Source organism: Aedes aegypti, chromosome 2 (assembly GCF_002204515.2).
Source record: "Aedes aegypti strain LVP_AGWG chromosome 2, AaegL5.0 Primary Assembly, whole genome shotgun sequence".
NCBI classification, from domain to species: domain Eukaryota; kingdom Metazoa; phylum Arthropoda; class Insecta; order Diptera; family Culicidae; genus Aedes; species Aedes aegypti.
The window spans coordinates 472622484-472642003 of record NC_035108.1 but is presented as its reverse complement, the minus strand read 5'-3'; the positions used below and the strand labels follow the sequence as shown (position 1 = coordinate 472642003).

At 33.0% G+C, this 19520-nt stretch overlaps 1 protein-coding gene across 1 annotated transcript; it reads left to right on the top strand.

Moving 5' to 3' along the window:
- The first annotated feature begins 17933 nt into the window (after nt 1-17933).
- On the top strand, nt 17934-19028 carry LOC5567341 (serine protease inhibitor dipetalogastin). Its single transcript, XM_001651721.2, has 2 exons — nt 17934-18245; nt 18533-19028. The coding sequence occupies exons 1-2, from the start codon at nt 17994-17996 to the stop codon at nt 18851-18853; spliced, it is 573 nt and encodes a 190-aa protein (XP_001651771.2). The 5' UTR covers nt 17934-17993; the 3' UTR covers nt 18854-19028.
- Nucleotides 19029-19520: the final 492 nt, after the last annotated feature.

Here is a 19520-nt window from a genome sequence, read left to right as displayed (position 1 = left end):
TACTTCAGGAGATAGAAAAAATGAAGGTAGCGATAATTCCATTTTGAATATTTTAGAAGAATTAGTTGAATTTTTAGGTCTTAGTGATTTTTGGAAAAAAATTATTAAAATTATCTTACCTTTTGTGGCTTCTATTTTGGATAAATTGAATAATTTTGGACCACTCATTGCATCTTTGTTTTCATCCTAATGGCTTCAAAAAATACAAATAGTTTGAATATTTTACAATGGAATTGTCGCAGTATCATTAACAAACTCGATAGATTAAAAGTATTGATAAATAGCTTAAATACCGATATTTTTTGTTTAAATGAAACTTGGCTAACAGAATCTAAATTTTTACGTGTTCCACAATTCAAAATTTTTAGAAAAGATCGTTGTGATTCATATGGAGGAGTTCTGATTGGAATACGAAATAATATTGAATTTAAATATTTGGATATATCAATACAATCACAAATTGAATATATTGCCGTTTCAATTAGAAAAGATGGTTTTGAATTTTCTATTGTTTGTTTCTATTTACCTCCCAACCTATTTCAATTGAATTTCAAAATCCTATGCATAACAAAATGCCACAAGAAGTACATGTTCCTGATCTATGTAACAATGTGGATTGGATTAAATTTGCCGATTATGTATCATTTTCTTTGTATAATGATGGTAATTCATTTTCTGTGTTGGAGAAGTACAATCATTTTTCAAAACTTTTAACTGATTGTTTACATAAAGCTCAGAAAATAAAGGTTGTTCCAGGTGTTTTTAAGAGAAAGCGTCCTTCTTTTTGGTGGGATAATGAGTGTACTATTGCTTTAAAAAATAAATCTGCTGCATTTAAACTATTTCGTAAATCTGGTTGTAGGGAACATTATTTTTCATATCGGAAAGCTGAAGCATTATTCACTAGAATTACTAAATTCAAGAAAAGAAACTATTGGAAAACATTTGTAGAAAGTCTCGATAAAGATACTTCACTTACAAAATTATGGTCCGTAGCTAGAAATTTGAGGAATTATGATTGTACTTCTCCAAATGTGTTAGAATATTCAGAAGAGTGGATTGATCTATTTGCATCCAAAATATGCCCAAGTTTTGTTCCCAATTTTGTAAATTACAAAACAAGATGTGTGAATCATTTTCCTGATTTGTGTATTCCATTTTCTTTAGCGGAGATGAATTTGGCCTTATCACTAACCAATAATACTGCTCCAGGTATTGATAATATAAAATTCATTGTTCTTAAAAATTTACCAGATGATGGAAAAGAATATTTGCTTTCGATATATAATTCATTTATTTCTCAAAATATTATTCCTTCTGAGTGGCGTTTTGTTAAAGTAGTAAGTATTTTAAAACCTGGTAAGGATCCATCTTTAGTTGATAGTCGAAGACCTATAAGCTTACTTTTATGTTTGCGTAAGCTTATGGAACGTATGTTATTAAATCGTTTGGAACTGTGGGCTGAGAGTAATAACATATTTTCTTCTTCTCAATTTGGATTTCGAAAAGGTCGTGGTACTCGTGATTGTACTGCGCTCTTAGCTTCTCAAATACAACTTTCGTTTAACAAGAAACAAGATGTTGTTTCTACTTTTCTTGATGTTTCTGGTGCATATGATTCTGTTTTGATTGATTTGCTTTTCGACAAAATGAATAATTTAAAAATTCCTAACATGATTTCAAATTTCATTTACAATTTATTTTCTTTAAAAATTATGCACTTTTTCCATAATGGATCTTCAAGAACTATTCGTTATAGTTGTTTTGGACTTCCACAAGGTTCTTGTTTGAGTCCATTTTTATATAATTTATTTACTTCAGATATGGCTTCTATTATTCCTAATGGTTGTTATTTAATACAATTTGCAGATGATAATGTTTTATCCATTAGTGGGAAAAACAGAGAAATCATACGACATTTTATGCAACTTTCCTTAGATAACATTGATACCTGGGCACATAATAATGGTTTCACATTTTCTATTGCAAAAACAAAATATATAATATTTTCTAGAAAACATTCAATCACTAATATTTGTTTATATTTAAACGGCTATGAAATTGAACAAGTTTTTGATTATAAATATCTTGATATATGGTTTGATTCAAAATTAAATTGGAAGAATCACATTTCATATATTCAGAAAGTATGTTCGAAAAGAATAAATTTTCTCCGTACTATTACTGGTACTTGGTGGGGTGCTCACCCTTCTGATATGATAACCCTTTATAAAACAACTATTCGTTCAGTAATGGAATATGGATGTTTCACATTTGGTAGTGCTATTCAAACTCATTTTTCAAAACTAGAGAAGATTCAATTTCGATGTTTACGAATTTGTTTAAAATTAATGAGTTCAACTCATACTCTATCCATCGAAGTTTTAGCTGGCATTGAACCTCTTAAAATTCGTTTTCACAAATTAAATTGTAAATTTTTGATTCAATGCATTTCATACAATCATCCAATAATTAATACCTTGCAAACTTTATATGAAATTAATCCCACAAGTAAAATATTAAGTTCTTATATTTATTGTTCCGCGTTAAATTTAAATCCTGATAATTCTATTGGTTTTCATAATTACAATATAAATGTTCATACATTTCAACCACTAATTGATTTTTCTCTATATGAAGAGATGAAACAAATTCCAAAACATGAACATTCTCGTTTAGCTAATTTATTATTTGAAAGGAAATTTGAAGGCATTAATCGCAATCAGTTTTATTTCACGGATGGTTCTCTTATTCAAAATGTTGCAGGTTTTGGAGTATATAATACTGTGTTAGGTCATTTTTTGAAACTACAAAATCCTTGTTCAATTTTTATAGCTGAATTAACTGCTTTATACTATGCATGTAACTTAATTAATGATTGTGAACCAAATTTATTTATAGTATGTTCTGACAGCATGAGTTGTCTACATGCATTGAATTCCATTAATTTCAATTTCAAATCACATCATATATTTTTAACACTCAAAAAAACGTTATTTGACTTATATTCTCGAGGATTTTTGATAAAATTTGTTTGGGTACCTGCTCATTGTAATATATATGGCAATGAACAAGCTGATTGTTTAGCAAAACTGGGTGTTGCTCGTGGTATAATTTATAACCGTAATATTTTTGCTTCAGAATACTATTCTAAACTTAAATCATTTTGTTTAGATGAATGGCAAAGTTCTTGGAATTCAAGCGACAAAGGTCGATGGTGTCATTCTATTTGTCCTGTAGTTAATTATTCTCCCTGGTTTAAAAATATAAGTTTTAGTAGAAACTTCATTTGTTGTTTTTCAAGATTGATTTCAAATCATTATATTTGTAACAGTCATTTATATCGTATAAATTTGAAGGATTCAAATTTATGTGATTGCGGTGATTTTTATGAAGATATTGATCATATTGTATTTGTATGTTCAAAATATGTCCTACCTAGAATTAAATTTGAGAATCGCTTAAAAAACATTATGAATTTTATTCCTGGATCTGTTCGTGATATACTTGGTAGCAAATGTCCTTCTATTTTGAAATTATTATTTGACTTTTTGAATGAAATTTCATATATTGTTTGATACTCGTGCTTTTTTTTGTTTGTTTATTTTCAGATTAGTACCATAATTTCGTGATGACCCTCCTTTATCCATATGATGTTGTTTCCCCTGGAAATTCATGCACTTGGCCCTATTATGGTTTATGTCCGTTGGAGCCTATAGATTATATATTCATATTATAACGTTTTGGAAAAGATGAAGAGGTTTTGTGCCTCTTTGAGAAAGATTTTTATAAAAATCACTCAAAGGGGTTTTTCCCTCTTCCAAATTTTTGTTAAATAAATGAATAAATAATAAATAAATGTTATATACGTCGCAATAATCATAGTTTTAAAAAATCTCGTATTTTCCATGGATTTTTAGTAATTGTTCTTTTCTATGATCTGAATGGATGTAAAAGTATTCCAATTCGCTGAGCACATTTAGCGGTCTTGATAAATTTGAGTTACGATTATGGACAACGTTACTTTTATTTAAGTTGAATGATCTTGGTTTCCTCAACTAACTTCCTTCGGAGTATTCTTCCAACAGTTCCTTTATCTCTGATTATTTGTCTTTTGAAAATTCCGCTAGGTACTTCTTTAATGATTCATAACGTCTTCCAAGATATTCTTTAGGAATTCTCTCATGTATTTCTGGAATACCTCTAAGCATGTAGCAAACTAGAAATGTTCAGAAATTTAATTAGTAGTTCTTCAAAAATTATCTTCTGGAAAACCTCTTTAGGTCTGATGTAGATTTTTTGAAAGTTTACGAGGTACACGGTTTTCCAGAACCAGCTCGTAGAAATCTTTCCTAGAATTCATGCAGGAATACTCCAATAATTGTTGCTGATATTTATTAAGAAATTTCTATAGGGAATCTTGCAGAATTTTGTTCTAAGAATCTTCCAAGAGAATTCATTTATTTTCTTAAAATGTTTCTACAGATTATCCTGAAAATTTTGTCATATATTACTCCTTTATTTCCTTAAGTTAATTAAGTGAATAATACATTAAATCTCAAGTAGATTTCAGTATTGCATCTACCATGAACATTTGATAAAAATTCTGCGTTGTTTAGGTTGTTCTTCCGAACTATGAAAATTTGCACAATTTTCCCTAGAGTTTCTGCTATAAATACATGGATCATTTGATTCCAAGAAAGTAACAATTTATTCTTGAGATCCTTCATCAATGTCCTTTGGGAATTCATCAGGAATGCTCCCCTTTTTAAATTAATAAATTAATTCGGTTGTTCTTTCAAACACTACTCTAGTACTACAGAAATTCTATGATTTTTTTTCTGGAATTTATCTAAGAGTCATTCTATTAATAATTCCCGATATTTCTACAGAGCTTTTTTCTGGATTGATTTCAGGTATTATATTAAGAAATAATACAATATTTTTGTGATTTCTACAGGAATTATGATTAAAAGTAATTTGCAACAGAATTTATGGAGATTTTTAAATTTTGCATAAAGGACTCAAGGTGAAGATGAATCGAAGCCAAACCGGGCGCGATGTTATTCCTGGCATAATGCCTGAAGAAATGTTTTACATGATTCCCAGATTATTATCATGTCAATTTTAAATGAACCTCATTAAACCAAATGCTAGGATTATTATTATGTTTCTGCTAAGAAATGCTGTGAGAAATTCTTAAACATATCAAAGAAGATGTTCACAAATTTCTCTCTGAATGCCTTCATAAGTATATCTGTGAATTCTAGTAGAAACTCCATTTACTTTAATTATTTTGCCAAACGTTCCGATAAGAAGATTCCATTACCATTTAAGATAAAAATATACAAGGATCTACTGGTAATTTTTATCACATTTTCAATAAGTTTTCTTAGATACATTGTTATTTAAATGTTATTAATAGATACATTCTTTCGATATAAAAGAAAAAATTGTTTTTGATAAATTTTGTTTTAATGAACATATTATAAATTGTTTTTCATTATTTTTGTCATAATTAATTAAGAAATTTTTCATAGTCCGGCAAAAAACCTGGAATAATAATTTTTCTGAATAAAAATTTGCACTTCTAACATGTACTATTCTTACAAAAGTATTCGGAATAAGTTATAACGTTGTACCTGAGAAAATCATAAAGTTGTATCTAGAGGATTTTTTAGAGATTTTTAGCAAAATCTATTGTTGAGATAAAAAGTGGAAAAAAAAAACTCTTAAGTTTGTAGTAAAGTTTCTGGAACAATTTTCAGAAGAAAATCTTTAGAGCTTTTATTGAAAATCTTCCAGTGGATTTCCTTGAATGAATTTAGTAGAAACCTAGGAATACACTACACTGATACACTTTCTGGTGGACGTTCTGATAATATTTGAGAAAGAATTCTTTGTGGGATTTGGAATAATATTCAAAGCAATACAAAGAAGAGTTTTCCAAAATATATCCGGTACAATTATTTAAGCAGTACATTGTGGAATTCCTAGAAGTAAAATGTGATATGATTCATGATAGAATGTCCATCAGAAATTCCTTAGCATCCCTCCAATAGATTCGAGAGAACAATTTTCAAAAAATTCCGTTACAAAATTATAGAAAATTAAAGTTAAAAGGATTATTGTTCTTCTTGAGGAACTCCAAATGTTCTATCGAATTCCAAGATGCATTTTCCGTAGTTTTTTGCGATGTTCTTAAATCAGAAAATAAACGATGACTTGTTTGTGGTTAGTAAGATATCTTTGAAACATGCATGGAGATTGTGGGTTCGAGTCTCGCCACGCCTCTTAGCATAATGTGACATAAAGTTACCATAAATACATTTCATGTTGGTTAACATGGTTATATCTGCCTATATTAAACACGTTCCTTTGAATTATTTTTTTTTTATTTCATATATGATATCCTAAAAAATGTCTGGGGGGGGGGGTCCTGGAGCATTCTGGAGGGGGCCAGGCCCCCCTGGCCCCCCCTGTTTCTACGCCAATGTCTATGAGTCGATATCTGAAGGGACCATCGGCTCATGCAAATATTGAGTCATGGAACAGAGATGCTTGGAAACCTGTTTGAAGAAACCATCATAGTAACCATGAAATTTTGTTTTTAGTATGATTCCATGAGTTGATATCGAGTCATGGAGCATCGACTCTTGGAGGTTTCACTGTATTTGGTATAGTTGGCTAGTAACAAAGGACGAAGCCTGCGTGTCATCTGTAGTAGATTGCAAAAAAGTTTGGATATTTTTTTCTTCATACCTGCAAAAATGAAAGATTGCTTCCAAAACTCAACTAATAATATTCCCACATAAACCAAAAGCGTTTTTTTTTCTCTTATAAGCAGGTAAAATTGACTCAAATGAAATATAATATGTTAGCATTAACATTAGCATTAAGCATTTCGCACAAACTCGTAGGTGGTACAGTCCTAGACCATTGTATGAGGGTTGCCTCCTTCCTGTCCGTTACCAAAGTCAGAGATTTGGGACTAACCTCTAACTCTTAGACAAGATTGACGCATCCTCCAATAATCGAGAGCTGTTCTGACCACGTTCTTGCGAAAGCTGGGGAATGGGAACGGATGATTGATTGAACACCTACTTAAGAAAGATGCAGAGAACTCTACGACCTCTCATAGGTGTTACGGAATGTTGTGGATTGTTGATGGAAAGGGTAGTGCCATAGTATACGTTCGGTAGACGTTCTGGCCGACAAATGCTTAGTATTTACGCATTGTGATAATGCGCTGCTAATCAGAACAATCTCACCAAATTCCTTTTTCGAAAATCCGCTGCAATCTGTCGCTCCTCTAATAATGAACAATAGCGTGAGCAGTAACTTAGCCCTGCCTATCAAAATTCACGCACTGCAGTTCTTTATCCATCGCGAATCGATCATCCAAGAACCACATTCAATTTTTAAATTAACACGCACGGGAGATAAAAAAAACAAGTCACGCGAAACGAATTCAATTGATGGTGCCATTACAGAGCACTCTCGAGCAAAACGCAAGAAAATCAAATAAAAGTAAAGAACAAAACTTCACAAAACATCTTCCGATATAATCTCCGATAAAAACACATCTAACACTTCTAAAAACTTGTTTCCACCGAACATTTGCACTTGGCGTAGCACCGCCGAATCAAATTTTCACCAGAACTCATCAAAGAGATTTCCTTAACAATGTCGATCTGAGTGATAATCTTAGTATTAGATATAGACCACATGATGAAATTTTTAATACTTCTTCTTTGAATATTCTGTCAATTAACATCAACTCTATTAAAAACAAAATTGATGAATTAAAGTTATATTTGTCTAACTATCAATCAACTATTCATGTAATATGTATTACTGAAATACGTCTGCGTCCTGAAGAATTATATTTATGCCAACTGGATGATTATGTTGAAATATGCTGCCCACGATCATCAAGAACTGGAGGTGGTGCATGTATGTTCGTACATAGTTCGATTGCATTCGATACGTTAGTAAATGAAATGTTTCTAGAGGGTAGTTCAATCGTTGTAGCTCTTCGTTATCCAAAACTCAAAGTTGGAGTTGTGTATAGACCGCCTCATGCTGATTTCGCAGCTAGTCTAAATTTTATAGACAAACTACTGGAGAAGCACAATGGAATGATATGTGTAGGAGATTACAATATTAATTTATTAAGTTCCTCTTCGGATTATTATCAATCAATGGTTACGTCAATTGGATATTCAATACTTAATAAGCTAGATACGTTTAGTTTCACCCATGGAAATAGCTCATCTGGAACAGTTTTAGATCATGCGTATACGGATGTAACAATTTGCGAATATGCTGTTGGCTTACATGATATTAGCTTTTCCGATCATAGAGCAATGTTGATAAGTTTGAAAGGTATTTCGAATGTTGTAGCCAAAGATGCAGCTAAAGAAGTTCTACAATATAATTTAGAGCAGGCTTCTACGGACCTTAACCAAACAGTCGCACAAGCTACAAACTTAAACGAATTTTGCATATTGGCATCTGATGTTATAAAAACCAACTCACGGACAGTTAAAATTAAGCAAAAACGAACTTGTAAATTGCCTTGGATTGACGAATTTGTTCTTAATCAAATCCGAATCAGAGAGCACCTTTATCGAAGAACCTTAGAATGGCTCAATAATGCACAAATTAAAGTAAATTACTGTAGGCAAAAAAACTATGTATCGAAAATCATTCGATTTAAAAAGAAACAGTATTACAGCTCCTTAATAGATAACAATCGTAACAACATTAGAAAAGTATGGAACATTATGAACCAAATTATAAATAAAAAAACAACATCAAATATTTACAAAACTGTAACGGAAATAATTGTTGGAGGATCAGTTGTATCCGACAAGACGGGGATTTGCAATGCTTTTAACGGATATTTCGTTGATATTCCACTTCAATTAAACAGAATACTCCAATCTCAGTCTAATAATCGACAACAGGTGTGTACTTTGAACAGAAGTTTAACAAGTTCAATAATGATGTTGCCAGCATCTATCAACGAAATAGCAAACTATAATCATAATATGAAGAGTTCAAGCTCTGCTGGAGTAGACTTGATACCTGTAAAGTTTTTGAAACAAAATGCTGATGTTATACTTCCAATTTTCACCACTTTTCTGAATCAATCAATATTAGAAGGCGAATTTCCAGACGCATGAAAACAGCAAGATTAACTCCCATTTTAAAATCTGGAAGGAAATCAATGGTTGAAAATTATAGACCAATATCTATTCTATCTAATTTGTCAAAGCCGTATGAAAAACTGATTCACAATAGGTTACTCGATTTCTTTGTCAAAAATGAATTGATCAACAAAAACCAGTTTGGATTTCAGCCTCGTTCCAACACTGTAGGTGCTGTAGTAAGTCTGATAAATAACATTCAAACAAATATAGATAAGAAAAAAATATGCTCCGCAATATTTATAGATGTTTCTAAAGCATTTGATTGTGTCCCGCATGACCTGCTTTTATTAAAATTGTCGAGATATGGATTAAGAGGGAATGCTCATAGATTGATTCAAACATATCTCAAGGATAGAAAACAAATAGTGCAGTTGGATGGTCATAGTAGTTTTGAATATAGAATACAATATGGAGTGCCACAAGGATCAATTTTAGGACCACTATTGTTCATAATTTTTGTTAATGATTTATTTGATCTGCCTCTGAGAGGAACACTGATAATGTATGCAGATGACTCTGCACTAATATACAATTCTGAAAACTTAGAAGAACTATTTGAAAACATGCAGTATGATCTAAATATTATCAATAAATGGTTTTCCAATAATGGACTAACCATAAATGCTGGAAAATCCAAATACTTAATATTTTCCAGCACTGATCGATATAATAACATAAACTTCAATTTATGTATAGGAGTTAATCACCTAGAAAAAGTATACGATCATACTTACTTAGGACTAATAATACAACAAAATCTCAAATGGAACAATCATATCAATATACACTCAAAAGTAACTAAATTTCTCGGAATGTTAAGACGATCTAGTTACATACTACCTCCAAGACAGAAAAAAATTATATTATGCTCACGTCCACTCCCAATTAACATATTTGAATATAATCTGGCAAAATGCGCCAGCTTACTTAATCAACAAAATTGCTACTACTTTAAATAAGTTCATGCGAGTCATATTCTGGGAGCAATATAATAATCCGGAAATAAGAACGATTGATCTGTATTCAAATAATAGTATGTTGAATTTTTCTCAAATCAGTTATTATGAAGCTGTTTTGTTTGTTTATAAAGTCAAAAATAATCTCATAAAAAATGAATTGAACTTACAAAATAGTCGTAATTTCCATAGATATGAAACACGTTCTATCAATAATCTAAGAATTTTGGCACCACGAACGAACTACTTGAGATTAGGATGTATGTTTAACGCTATAGTTAACTTTAATAATCAATAATCTGCCATTACAGATTTCAAGCACAGTTCCAATTTATAGACTTAAAAAAAGCACTAAAAGAATACATTATGAGCATAGTTTGATCCATAATACATAACTTGAATGCATTGCTAAACGTTATAGAAAGACCTCGATATCAGTCCTTCGAGACTGTCAGAGGTCTATTATTAACTATCAAATGAGAAGAGAGATTGTATGTTCAGGAAGAAAATGAAACATTGTTATGTAGCTCTTAAATATTGGTATAGTAAGTAGATGAAGAGTTTGTATCCTTTGACAGATACGCGTATTTCGACCTCAACTGTAAGGCCGTCTTCAGTGTCGTGCACTAGACTCGACTAGTCGAGTTGTTAGCCAGTAGCAGGATTTGACTGCCAGCTGAGAGGCCTTCCCCCGGATTTCCACGTTGTGCACCGCACAGCTGGTGTTCCTCCCAAAATGTTAATTTTGGGGCCAATATTATACAATATTTTTACATTTAACTTACCTGAGTTACCTCAGGGATGTCAAAAATCTTTGTTTGTGGATGACACAGACCTCTCCGCCAAAGGACAAAGCCTGCGTGTCATCTGTGGATATTTGGATTTTTTCGTACTTGCAAAATTGGAAGATTTCTCCTAATGCTTCCAAAACTCAACTAATAATATTCCCACATAAACCTGAAGCTCTTTATTTGAAACCTTCAAGTAGACATGTTGTCACGTTGAGCGGGGTACCAATAAATTGGTGCAATAGTCAGAACTGAAAAAGCAGTTTTCTCTTTTTAAATAGAAACATCGAAGAAAATAAAAACACAAAGCTCTTTTTTTTTGTCAAATAAAACAGCAGTGTGTTTTTATTTTATTCGATTTGTTGGTTTAAAAAGAGAAAACTGCTTTTTCAGTTTTGACATTTGCACCATTTTTACTTGGGCCTTAAGTATCTAGAGCTCATGCTAGATAAAATTTTAACTTTCAAAAATTATATTGAAGGCATTCAAGCCAAATGTAACTAACATATGAAATGTCTGTATCCACTTATGAAACTTTGTCTTGAGAATAAGCTTTTGATCTTCAAAAAAAAATTTCAGGCCAGCCATGTAGTATGTTGTACCAATGTGGACTAGCTGTTGTAATACCAGGAAGAAAGCTCTGCAGAGGATTCAGAATAAAATTTTGAAAATGATTCTGAAGCTTCCTCCCTCCGAGTATTAATGATTCACATGGAATACCCAATGTTGAAACATTGGAACAAATGTCGAATAAATTAAGAATAAAATTACATTAAAATCGTTGCAATCTTCTATTGCCTCGATAAATGCGTTATATAGGTAAGTTGAGTTAGGTTATGTAAATTGAAAGTGTTATTTTTTCTCTTATAAACAAACAGGTGGAATCGGCTCACCTATAAATTCTGAACTTCTACGTCAAATGAAATGTAATATGTTGTTAACAAAATGTTGATTAATGCATAGTTTAAGTATACCAAATAAGGATGATAGTGTTTTCTGACACAGAAATATATAGATATTAGAAATAAATTGAAGGTTTGGAATGATACTTATAAAAAAAGTATGGACAATTGTTTTGTTGTCCATATACTCTTGAAAATTCGGTTTGACACGCAGTAGTTTATTTTCAAGTAAAAATAGATTTGTTGACATCAGAAAGACGAAAAGATTATAGAAAATGTGTAAATTTGCTTCTACATTTAGAGCTCCATTTGTTTTTTAGGGCGTAAAAACCGAAGAAAAAAAAACGTTTGTTTGCTTATTTTTGTTCCAATATTTGGTGTAACTTTTGAAAAGATTTTTCAGATCGATAAAAAAACTGAATCCAACACCGAGCCACCTTGTGCACTATCATAGTTTGTATTTTTCGAAAAAATGGTTGAATTTATGCTTTCAAAAGGGAGACAGTGAGTATCTGACTCATGATTAAGCATAAGCATAAGCATAAGCATAGATGACCGTACAATTCGTAGTTGCTACTCCGTGATTGACTAGAACAATCGAAGTTGCACAGGGAATTATTAAACGGGGCTTGGGATTAGCTTACCATTCTTCAATGTGCACAAATCGAGAGCTCAAATATTAAAAGTCCCTTTCCTCGTACTTTGTAGTTGTATATCTCTCACTTGCTTCTATCTTCCATTCTAAATATATCACACTCAAACTATTCGTTCATAGCAAACGCTAGAACCAGAGACGGACAAGAAACCGTTTCCCTAACGCTTCCTACTTCCACGCGCACGCCTGATACATAGGCAGTCTGCTCACCACAAAAGCAAACCTCTCTTCCATGCCTTTCCCCCCATCCATACACTCCCGCATGAACTGGCGTGGATGCAGTGGAATATACGGTCTACGTGGGAGCCAGTTCAATGCATCATCAATTCCTCCCCCTTCCCCTCATTGGTCTGCATTCTGACGTGGCAGGTGCCATTGTTGCCTAAAAATAGAAGATCACCAGCACTTATACACTGAGGATGCCTGTTAGTCACAAGCAGTCATTCGGTTGGTTCCTTGTGTAAGTGCAGCTGATCTGGCGATACTGGAGTGCATCCACGGGCGGCCAATCAAGCTCAAGCTCAAGCTCAAGGTATTGTGTTATGGCTGATGTATAGTTATGTTGATGGTGATGGTAATAATAAATGTGACGTGATTCTATTGTGGGTGATAATGATGATATTTATCAAGTGAAGTGAAAGTGGGATTTGATAGTTATGAAAGTATGAGTGAAGTGAAGTGAAGTGCCATCTTTCCGTGTACATCTGGTGAACTGTTTCAGAAGGATTGCGTCCTCTTTCCTATCTAAAGTCTAGTTTAGAGCTTCGGACAGTATTCACTGTACAGCTAGCAACATACAAAAAAAAACATTGATTTAAGGACCGCGCTACAAACAATATAAACTTTTAAGGGAGGAGAAGTATTCTAGAATAAGTTTTAGAAAGGGCCTATCGAGTAAAACAATTTTTATTTGTTGAAAATTTATAACTCATATAAGGTACATTCAAATAAATTTATGGCAAAAATTTACTGAGAGACATAAACATAGTGAATCTACATAAGAATATAATCTAACGACGAATTTCGCAAAATCATCGTATCATAAATGCAGCTCATAGGCATGAATCAGCTATTTTTTGCCGTAAAGGAAATTTCATTGGTTATTTTACTGTAAGTGAACTATTGAATTTACTGATAAAAGTAGGGGGATGCCCTCTATGGCCGGACAGTTTGAATTTTCCAAAAACGAGTAATGATATTAAGATTTTAGTATTTCAGGATTATAACAAAACATATTATTGCAGTGTATACAAACTATGACGTTTTCATTTTCAAACGTAAACAAACAGTAGCTGTTAAAAGTTTTACCCTGAAAAAATCAACCAAAAAATGTGAAACGATAAAATTTCGTACAAGTGTAGCCACAAATGTTTCTCATAATTTAAGCTAAATTGTCTCCGTAAGTTAACTTCAGTAAGATTTGCATCAATCACAATGCAAAATTTATTAGAAAATGTAGAAATTCAAAGAAAAGCAGATTTTTATGTAAACCATTGACTATGGCCGGACAGTAAAAATGTAAACCTAATAACTGGGATCTAATTAATAATTCGTTTTTCATAAATGTAGGGTACAAAAAACAAACAGCAACAAAAATAAAGCATAACCTTGGAGGCCATATAAAGTGCTGTAAACATGATGCTTTTAGGGCAAATGAGCGCACGAGAAGCAGCCCCAATATATGATAAACAGCCATCTTTCCATAATTCTATAATGAAGGATCCATCGAGTTAGGGAGATATCGATATCTATATCGTATATCATTCTGGAGTTCTTCCGGACATCGTTCTGGAATTATTCTGCAAAATTTTTAGGAATTCTTCCGGATGTCTTAGTCGTGTTACAGAATACTAAAACAGTGCAAATATGCGATTCAAGCGACCATCGAAGTAGCCATGAACACCAAATTTTACTATGGTTCTCTAACTAGATTTTGAGATACGAAGATCGAGTAGGGGAGAGTTGACTGTACCTAAGAGCACACTTCAACCTTCGAGCTGACAAAGAAATTGTGAAGAACTATAAACGCTTTGAATTCTCGAAGACATTTTCATCTGAATACGAGCAATCGCTAATGCAACATGAAAAATATGGCGAATCGATCTATGATACACTGAAATTAATTGCACCGTAAAACGAACGATCAAAAATAGTCAAATGCACAATGGTCAAATGTTTGGAAAATTACTAGAAAATCAGTTAAAATTATCCACATTTTATTATTTTTACAATTTCGATGGTCATTCTTTTATAGTAGATTTAACAACACAAAGTGTTTAAAAAGCTCATTCAAATTACAATAGTTTATGGCTTAATCAACTATCTTTATTGTTAATAATATAATGTTATTCTCAATTTGACAGTATTTACAATGTTTAAATCACCAACATCGAAGGTAATTTTTCCAACCGTGTTTACTAACACACTAGCCTCCATTTTATTTTTAATCTGGATGTGCAAATTCTGAAACGTCGGTACAGTTTTGAAGTTTTGTTTTCAAAATAATGTTTTAAAACATTAGAAATTGTTTGACTGAGTAGCGCTGACAGGGAAGTACAGACATTTATTGTTGGTAAGTAAACATATCGTGAAGAAATAATGAAATAAACAATTCAATATGTTATAGATCAGAATCCATTTGGCAATTTGTCTATCCAGTAAATGAAGCCCACTTTCTGGTCCAGTTGGAAATCGATCGATCGTAGCAGATAGATAATTGTGATCATCTAACCGTGGACACGCAAATCCCTCGTCAGACGCTTATCATTCTTCGAGGAGCGTTTTCATATTATTGGGGCCCAAACGATCGAACTCGCATGCAGCAATACCGTTCCTAATCTAAATATAAGTAGATGACCTATGCTGCAGCTGCAAAACAGCTATGCACATAGTTTTCGATATAACACATTTTTAATATTATGTCGTTTCTATGTAATGTTAATGTATAAAAAATAAACTGTTTTCTATGTTAAATTTTCTATGAAACAATTTAATTGTCATTGAATGCCATAATAACATTACCATGCTGCAACAATATGGAAATAACCATTCATCTAGTATATTTTACTGCGCAGTAGTAACTTCGTTAGCAGAGGCAACAACCTCGAAAAACCACTGCTATAATGGTAAAAAATACAATACTTGTTCTCATGTTTATCATGAAATCACTTCGGTTGAAAAACGTTGGAGCAAGTCTGTCAATTATAACCCCGATTGTAGTAATTTTCACCATCAAGCTTCTTTCAGTGTATGCTCTAAATATCATCCCGCAGCTGCTAACATCAACACGACCAGATAATTTTCTATTTAATGGATATCTAACTCGGACCCGTTAGAATATGCATTAAATTTTATTCTACGCAATAATTGTGCATTACTGTATGCGTAATTGATTTCCAACATCATTTTTTAACAAAAAGAAAAATCGAAAATTTATTTGACTATTTCACTTATTTACTACATGCGATCAGAGATAAAATATATTAGCGTGACCGTTTAAAAAAAGTTGTACCGTAAATCGGGGTAACTTTGATAGTTTTTTCGAAGAAAACTTCAATATTTATGCATGCTGATGCAAAGAATTACAATTTATATTTTTAAAACAAGTACTGACATCCTAGCTATCGATTGCACTTGATAGATTGCTAAAATATTAATTCTGAATAGATATATTATTTTTCATATAATCGAAAGTCGGATTTCTGTTTTGGGGTAACTTTGATAGTGGAGTATAAATCGAACAAAATTGAAGGAATTCCGGAACATTTATAGGGCGTTGCATACCTCTAGGCATTCAACGCTATATGGAGATTTCTGACTTAGATTACAAAAATGGTCCTAGTTTGTAAAAATGGGTATCGATAAGAGATTTGAGACCGAATTCATGTTCTACTATAGCTAGGCTGTCAAGGATAAGCGACGAACTCATTATGACTCCATCAATTAGTGATCGTAGAACAGATTGTTTGTAAGTGTTGCAAAAATGGTAAAATCTGATAAATTTTTAATATTTGCATAAAAATCCTCAACTGCACTTGATTCCAACGAAAATATCTTTGACATAAAGTGTCATACTAATACTCTTTACTTCTGCATTCGTTTTGCTTAACTGATTTACAGAAACTTCGTTATTTCGTTTAATATATTGTGGGTCTCGCACTATCAAAGTTACCCGCATTATCAAAGTTACCCCGTTTTACGGTACCTGCATTTGCTTCATGTGTGCACTGCATTTAGAAATGAGCGTGACAAAACTTTTGTTTTTATGTGCGTGACTAATTAATTGCAAGTGTCAAGCTTGATTGCAAAAATCTATGGGCGCTGCACATAAATTCCAATAAGAGATTGAGCTCAGTGTAATGAAGAGCATACTATGGTATGCTAGTATTGGATGTTAGTACCATGGTTTGGTATTTGTTTGCCATTTTTTTATGCTTGGGATGCAACCCGATATATAGAAGTCACTCGCATAATCAAAGATACCCCATTAGAAATAAACTCCGAATGATTCAGAGGAAGCTTGAAAAACTGACAAAGAACCGAAGTAGCGACGCGCAGTGAACATGTTTATTTTTTAAGCTCTAAATTGTGTGTAAAATAAAACGTAATTTGAGCGAATAACATGCTCAATAATTACATGTAAGATACAATTTGTTAAAAACAATTGTCATGTAAACCATTTCTGTAAAAAAAAAACACGAAAATAGCATCGCTGTAAACAACCTATCAATACGTCGTCTATTTTCTAGCGACACGTAAGTGCTTGTAATTCCTAAGTTTATTTACCCCTTTCAGAACATTTAATGTTCACAAAAAGCTACATCTTCCATTAACGTACAGGTGAATAAAATCCTAATTCGTCCCCTTTGTTTACCGCGTACTGCCGAGGTCATGGAATACAAGGGAAAACCGCCCTCTCTTTCTGTGTGGGGCTCTTATCTAATCGATTAAAAGCTAGATACCAATCGTGGTAGGCCACATAAATGAATAAATATCATCCTAGTCGAACCTGAGACGAGACTCGCGAAGAGGAAAAAAAGCAACGTCATATGCAGCCCAGATTTCGCTGTCAGATGCAGCCAGTTGATTTTGTGGGCGAATATGTGGAGAGTATTGGAATCATTAATAAAAAAAAAATAATTCAGCGAAATATTCCATTTGATTTGCGCTGACGAAACTAAATCGAAACAAGCAAAACATTTGTTATTGCAATGTTTACTGCGTTTGCGGATGTGAAATTTAACTTGAAAAGGTTTTCTGAACTTGGAACGATGCAATCGCAATTCATCTTTGCCATTGAGTTCATGTAAAAGCTTGAACATCTTGCTCACAAATTTGTGTAAACACAGAATCGAAGAAGAAAATCTTAGCAACCGTAGAAAAAGAAGACCGACTTCGCGAGTCTCGTCTCAGAGTCGAACCAGTCTGAAAGATACGATTAACCATCAAAGACATCCGTGACAAACTGTGCCAAAATGCGTTCCGTTTCTGTGCTTGCCATGATCGTTGCCGTGGCCCTTGTGGGTCTGCTGTCCGTGGAAACCCAAGCCGACATCTACTCGGAAATGGCGTCCTGCGCGTGTCCCTTAAGCTACCAACCCGTATGCGGCAGTGACAACGTAACCTACTCCAATGATTGCGTCCTGAATTGCGCCATGGCTACTCCGACCGGTTCCAGGATTGCGCTGAAGAAACTTCACGAAGGATCCTGCGATAATACCGAACTGTGAACGTATAATAAACATGTGACCCAACTATAAATTATTGTTCATTTGTTTCCTGCACTTGAGAATTGAGGTTGCAAATAGCAAAACGGGTAGTGTACATACTAATTCGATCGATTTCTGGTTTATCACCTGTACTCGGCATGTGCTCGAGAACACTTGAATCACACATTCATCGTCGATAGACTGTTTTACTTCGGTGAACGTTATCACGTTAACTCGATAACAATTTGTAGATAGTGTCTAGGATTGTTGAATTCGTATAAAATATTGTTGATTGAAGATAATGACTCAGTCACCGTGTAAAGCGCGACAAGTCAAGAAAGAAATCGAAAATGCGCCATATTGGAGTGTTTGTGGGAGTGCTGGCACTAGCTCTGGTTCTGCTAGTGGTGGAAGCTCGAAGTGATGCCGAGAGAGGAGTTTGTGCGTGTCCACGGATTTACATGCCCGTTTGTGGAAGCAATTTGAAGACCTACAACAATGACTGTCTGCTGCGCTGTGAAATCAACTCGGATCTCGGAAGAGCCAATAACTTGAGGAAAATTGCCGATCAAGCATGTGACAACTTGACCGACAACGTGAATGACTTCATCCCACAGGAGTATTGATTGTATTACGATGGATAGCTGGAAAATTTGATTTAAGATTGGTTATACATTGTACAAATTAAAAAAGTGTTAATATGTGATATTTTATGTATAAAGAATGTTTTAACCTATATTATGTTATTTTCTGTTCAATTTATCATCAAAAAATAAATTCAATAAATTATTAACTTCAAAAGTATATTTTCTTGAAAATGACTTGAAAATGAAAAAAACGTGTAATGCCCTAACTAAAAATGAAAACGAGTCACTCGTCAATCGTTGAATGTCTGATAATATGTGGTTCAAAGATAGGCTACTAATCTCTTACGTTTGGCGTACTAATCTCTTACAATGAAGATGATCCAAACGAAAGAAACACACAATTTTTGATAAAATATTATAAGGCTTTAATTTACTGTTAAACGTATTTGTTTGTTATATATAAAATTTATTGTTTTTCAGTTGTGTTTCAAAAAAAAATATTATTAGTATCGCGTAATAAATGCACAAATTTCGCGAAAAATAACACATTAGGGCTGATTCACAAATTTCATAACGCCAAAAATGACCATTTTTTATATCCACCCACCCCCTTCAACGCCATGATATTTGTGAATGGACCCTCAAAGCTAGTTGACGCCCATATTAAGTACTCTTAATATAATTGAGATTTTCCCAGCTTATCAGC